General features: G+C 54.9%; 1 protein-coding gene across 1 annotated transcript in view; it reads left to right on the forward strand.

Moving 5' to 3' along the window:
* Positions 1-598: 598 nt before the first annotated feature.
* The window catches only part of LOC104472511 (integrin alpha-11-like), a gene marked incomplete at its 3' end in the record, with an annotated part of 15,891 nt that continues 11,201 nt past the window's right edge, over positions 599-5,288 (forward strand). Inside the window, 5 exon segments of the mRNA XM_010088221.1 lie at positions 599-820; positions 1,093-1,233; positions 2,168-2,371; positions 3,117-3,247; positions 3,901-4,068. Coding sequence (XP_010086523.1) covers positions 599-820; positions 1,093-1,233; positions 2,168-2,371; positions 3,117-3,247; positions 3,901-4,068 — 866 coding nt within the window.

A 5,288-nucleotide genomic window follows, 5' to 3' on the forward strand; every position in this document is an offset into this window, starting at 1 on the left:
CGTGCAGGAACCTGGAGCTGGGTTTGAAAAATAGCAGCCCCAGGTTTATATTCTTAGTGAAGCCTGTCTGCAACCACAGGTTTCCTACCCATCAGGGTAGGAAAAGGATTGCTGGGGGACATTCACTTAGGCTGGGTTATTTCCATAAGGACTCGTGAGCAAAGGTCTTGACAGATTCATGGCTTTTCTTGGACCGTGAATGTTAACGTCAAGCACCAGCACAGCCCTTCACGCCTGGGTTTGGAAGTGCTGCTGCTGGGGTCCCGAAGGAGCAGCGCCGCAGCCTGCCCCGTGCACGCACCTTGCTGGTGTTTGTTTAACTTGCTGTGACCCATGAACTAAAACACTTCTCAGGCTGCGCGTTGGAACTGCCTTCGAGGAGAGAAGGATTTTGCTGGGGGTTTGCCGGCTGCTTTAGGCGGTGCCAGAGCTCCCGGTGCAGCTGCTGCTCAGGGTGTAGGTAGGAGCTGAGCAGGCGGCTCCCAGCCCAGGGTCAGGGCACTGAGGTTTGTTTGAATGACTTTATCTTTGAAGAAATCTGCGTTTCTATCTTCCCCATCTGGGAGGCGGCCAGAGCTGTGTCAGCAGCTGGGAGCTAATGGGAAGCAGAGCACCGGGAGCAGGCAGGGAGCCGCTTGGCCGTGCTCACCCCGTGCACGCTTCCCTTCCAGGTTACACCGTCTCCTCCGTCATATCCACCAAGCACGAGCGGATTTACGTTGCGGGAGCGCCCAGGTTCAACCACACCGGGAAAGTCATCCTCTTCAGCATGCACAACAACCGCAACCTCACCATCCACCAGGCGCTGAAGGGTGAGCAGGTAACGCTGAGGATGCTGCCCAGACTTTTTCCATTGGAGGGGATTCTCCTCCATCAATCCTCCCCCTTAATTTTGCAAATTGTTCTGTTTAAATGGCTCAGCAGTGTGATAGATCCATGGACGGTTGGGGATGTGCTGGCTGTTGCTGCCCCCGCAGCTCCGAACCATGCAGCTGTAGCAGGGACGGGGTTTGGAATGTCACCCCCAGGGAGGGTGACAGTGTCCCTGCATGCTGGCAGAGTTGGTCCCATCTCCTCCTCTGCCTTTGCCAGATCGGCTCCTACTACGGCAGCGAGATCAACTCCCTGGACGTCAACGGCGACGGCGTCACCGACGTCCTGCTGGTGGGAGCCCCCATGTACTTCAGCGAGGGCAGGGAGAGGGGCAAGGTCTATGTCTACACCCTGCGCGAGGTGAGCCGGGGATGCTGCGGGGGCTGGGGGTTCGGGTGCTAGCACAGCAGCTGTGTCCCCTGTGTCACCTCCCTGGGGTGGCTCCGGGCTGTCATCAGACACCCCAGGGCAGGGCAGCCCGATCCAGAGGCAGCAGAGCTTGGCAGCACCTCGCTGTTGTGGCTGCTGCGAGACTTGAGGAGGATTTATCCATTTTCTGTGTTTATAAACAATCTCGGGGGGTTTGCTCGCTGCCAGCAAAGGGAGCCCAGCCTGCGCTGGAGCGGAGCCGCCTCATCTCGAGGCTTCACTGCTCCCGGCTGGGCGAGCTTCCCAGCCCCAGAGAGGCGATGCACGGGCTCCAAGGCAGGATCCTGCTGCTCCCAGCCCCAAAGAGGTGATGCACAGGGTGCAAGGTGGGGTCTTTCCAACATGGGGGGTCTTTGCCTCCCAAAACCATTCCCTCCAAGGCTGGAGCCCAGGGTCATGGGGAGCAGTGAGATCAGTCCCTCCACCATTGCTTCGTGGCACAGATGGGACATGTGCCACCTCCGTCCCCTTCCCAGGCACCCAGGACCAGCTTTCCTGCTGCCCTCAAATTGGGGTGAAAATGCAATTTCTGATCCAAACCCATCAGGTTCCAGAGGTGTGCAGGCAGCAAACAGGTCGTGCTCTAGAACCAAGGCTGCAGAGCTCAGAGCAGCCAGATCCCCCATATCTAAAGCACAACTTTTTTATCCAATTATTTCCATAGATTGCTATAAAAAGGAGGCAAAGCAGGCGTGGGGCTGGCACAGGGCTCACCCAACCCCATGGATGTGCTGAGCAAAAAGTCCCACAGCTCCAGGAGGGTTCTCACCTCCTTCCTTAGAGAAACTGCTCACTCATCACTGTATCACTGACTTTTTTTGTTTTTTGGGGTTTTTTTACTTTTTCTCTTTGGCTGGCCCAGCAGAACCACTTCGTTTCCAGCGGTGCCCTCATAGATCTGCAGAGCTACCAGAACTCCCGCTTCGGCTCCTGCATCGCCGCCGTGCCCGACCTCAACCAGGACTCCTACAACGACCTCGTCGTCGGGGCACCTTTGGAGGACGAGCACCAAGGAGCGATATACATCTTCCTCGGCTTCAAAGAGACCGTCCTGAAGAAGTACAAGCAGGTACGGCTCCCAGGTGCTCTGGTTGTCTCCATCCTTCATCAGAATAAATGTCATTTGTGCCCATTTTAAGGACTGAAGAGTGCAATCATAGAATCATGGCATCACAGACTGGTTTGGGTTGGGTTGGAAGGGACCTTAAAGCCCACCCAGTGCCACCCCCTGCCATGGGCAGGGACACCTCCCACCAGCCCAGGTTGCCCAAAGCCTCATCCAGCCTGGCCTTGAACCCCTCCAGGGATGGGGCATCCACAGCTTCTCTGGGCACCCTGGGCCACTGCCTCACCACCCACACAGTGAAACATTTCTTCCCAATATCTCATCTCCATCTCCCCTCTTTCAGCTTATAATAAATTCACATGCCGTATTGCATTGTTAATTATTATTGATTGCATTGTTAATTGTTACTGCTGGATATTTTCTCTTGTGAGAGGTCCAAGACAAAGCAAATGAGGGTATGGAAAACATGCTTGAAGTTCGGGGCAACGCCTAGCAGTGGATTACTCTAGATAAAATATTCCTCACGCTTGTGAGAAACAGCAAATACGCAGAGTAAATTCAGCAGAAATCTCTGGATGGTGTCTCCAAAGAGAAACTGCTCCTGTTCCCTGGCAAAATACATTTGGTGGAATCGCTTGGAAAAGGGCATCTTCAGGAGCATGAAGGAGGTCGGGGTGGCAAACCCCCCCTGGGCAGGCAGGGATGCTCCTGCTGGCACCAAGACTGGATTCTCCCCTTTGCTTTCCAGCGCATCGCAGCCGCCGACCTCGCGCCAGGCCTGATGTATTTTGGATGCAGCATCCACGGACAGCTGGACCTGAACGAAGACGGGCTGGTGGACTTGGCCGTTGGCTCTCTGGGGAACGCCGTGCTGCTGTGGTGAGCTGTATCTCATTTGGCACACTCCTCTGCCAGAAGCTCAGCGCAGTACACTGGCTTTTTTTCGAGGGAAAAGTGATCTCCCAACAGTCTGACCCATCGTGCCCCAATAGCCACCCCCTGTCCAGCGGGGCCATGGGGTTTCAATGCCATTGGGCCCTTGAAGGACATCAGAGGTGGTTTTTTTTTTCATTGGATTTCATCATTAGTCCCCCAAGAGTTCCAAACCAGCCCATTGATTTCTGGTGATTTGCCCAAGCTCCCTCTGGTCCTATTTAACAAGAACAATTTAATATTTGCAAATATTCATTAATGTTTGGAAAGTCCCTTGAAGCTGTTAGGATGGAGGTTGCTGTGTTGAGCAGAGATGGGTCACTCTGGGGTCTGCCTTGTAAAGGGGCCAAATCGGTGCTGAGCCTCTTCGCTGGCTTAAGCAGGAGGCAAATAGATGCAAAAGATTTTATTCTTCAAATACTCCGTAAATGAGCTGAGAGTAGATCAGCGTGCTGTGATGGCCTTTGGGCTTTCTCAGCACCTTCCTGATGTTGAGAAAAATGGGTGAAAAGGTGTGAAAAGGGTGAACAGGGAGGTGTGGGAGAGTTTTGGAGGCTCCCGTGCCCCAGCACATCTCCCGACGCTCGCTTGCCCCGCAGGTCCCGCAGCGTGGTCCAGATCAACGCCAGCATCCGCTTCGAACCCGCCAAAATCAACATCTTCACCAAGGACTGCAAACGCAACGGGAAGGATGCCACCTGCATGTCAGCCTTCGTCTGCTTCACCGCCCTCTTCCTCTCGGCTCACTTCCAGACCGCCAGCGTGGGTAAGCGCCACGGCTGCTTGCGCGACAAAAAAAAAATCCCAATTCATGCGTTGTTTAGGTCTCCAGCCCCAAGGGACCCCCCAGCTTCTGCCAAGGGAACCCATCCAGGAGCTTAGCACATCTGGAGGAGTGCGCGTTGCCATCGGCCACATCCCTTTTCCCCGCAGATGTGTCCCTCTCCTGGCTGCTGTAGCGGGGACGGTGGCTCTGCCATTAAGGGGTGCCAAGAACACCCCAAGGATGCAACCTCACCTGTGTTTAACCTCTTCTCTCACCTACGCCCTGGGGCCAAGCTGTCCTGCAGCTTGCCTTGCCGTGGGACGTGTGACGGGGACGTCACCACCACCGCATCAGCCAGGAGGACGTGCCGGGATCTCATCCCGCAGAGCTCGCCCACCCTCCCCGCTGCAGAGCCACGACACATCTGCCGACCATCTGTGCATGTTTCCCTAATAACCCGGGGAATCTCTGTGAAGTTGTTGGCCAGCTCTGCTATGAAAACCTCGCACAACGCTGTGACCCCGAGTCTACCCGGCGGATGGCTGTGACTCAGCCGGAACCGGGGGAAGCGATGGCATCTCCGCCCCCTGCAACCCAGCAGCAAACGTCGTCAGAGCAAAATCAGGTCCCAAGCGAAGGGAAAACTCCCATCCCCTAGAGCAGGAATTTTGATTTGTGCTATCAAATCCAGCGTTTTCCTCCTCCCTGCTCTGTGGATCTTGCAGGACAAAAAGCTGAGCAGAGCTTTATTTAATTAATTCATTTTACACTTTTTTCTGCCCAGAAGAGCCCCGCCGTGGATGTGCGTGCTGGGGCTGACGGCTGCTCTCTGCTCAGGCACATTTTGCATCACATGGGTGTAGGGGCTGCAAATCCCCCCCTGCTCAGCACTGGGCTGGGGACCTTTGGTTTCTTTTTGACAGCACTGCGGGAAGCAAATGATCTCCAGTAAGGAGAGGAGAGTGCTCCAGGGTACAGCCCCTCCAGAGCTGGTGCAGGCCAGCGTGTGAACATACAGGAGGCGAATAGTTCTGTATCCTGCCCTGACTGTGCTCAATGCCTTGTCATAATCCTTTTTTAACGTTCCTGATTTGACTTGGATGCTTTGCCCAAAAGAAATGTCTGTTAGAAACAGGCAACAACACCTACAACCCGATTTTCCAGATTTTTCCAATTTTCCCTTAGCGTGCTCCCTACCACGCTCCTCCCAGCGAGGCGATA

This window comes from Pterocles gutturalis, unplaced genomic scaffold (genome assembly GCF_000699245.1).
Source record: "Pterocles gutturalis isolate BGI_N339 unplaced genomic scaffold, ASM69924v1 scaffold4982, whole genome shotgun sequence".
Lineage (NCBI taxonomy): Eukaryota > Metazoa > Chordata > Aves > Pterocliformes > Pteroclidae > Pterocles > Pterocles gutturalis.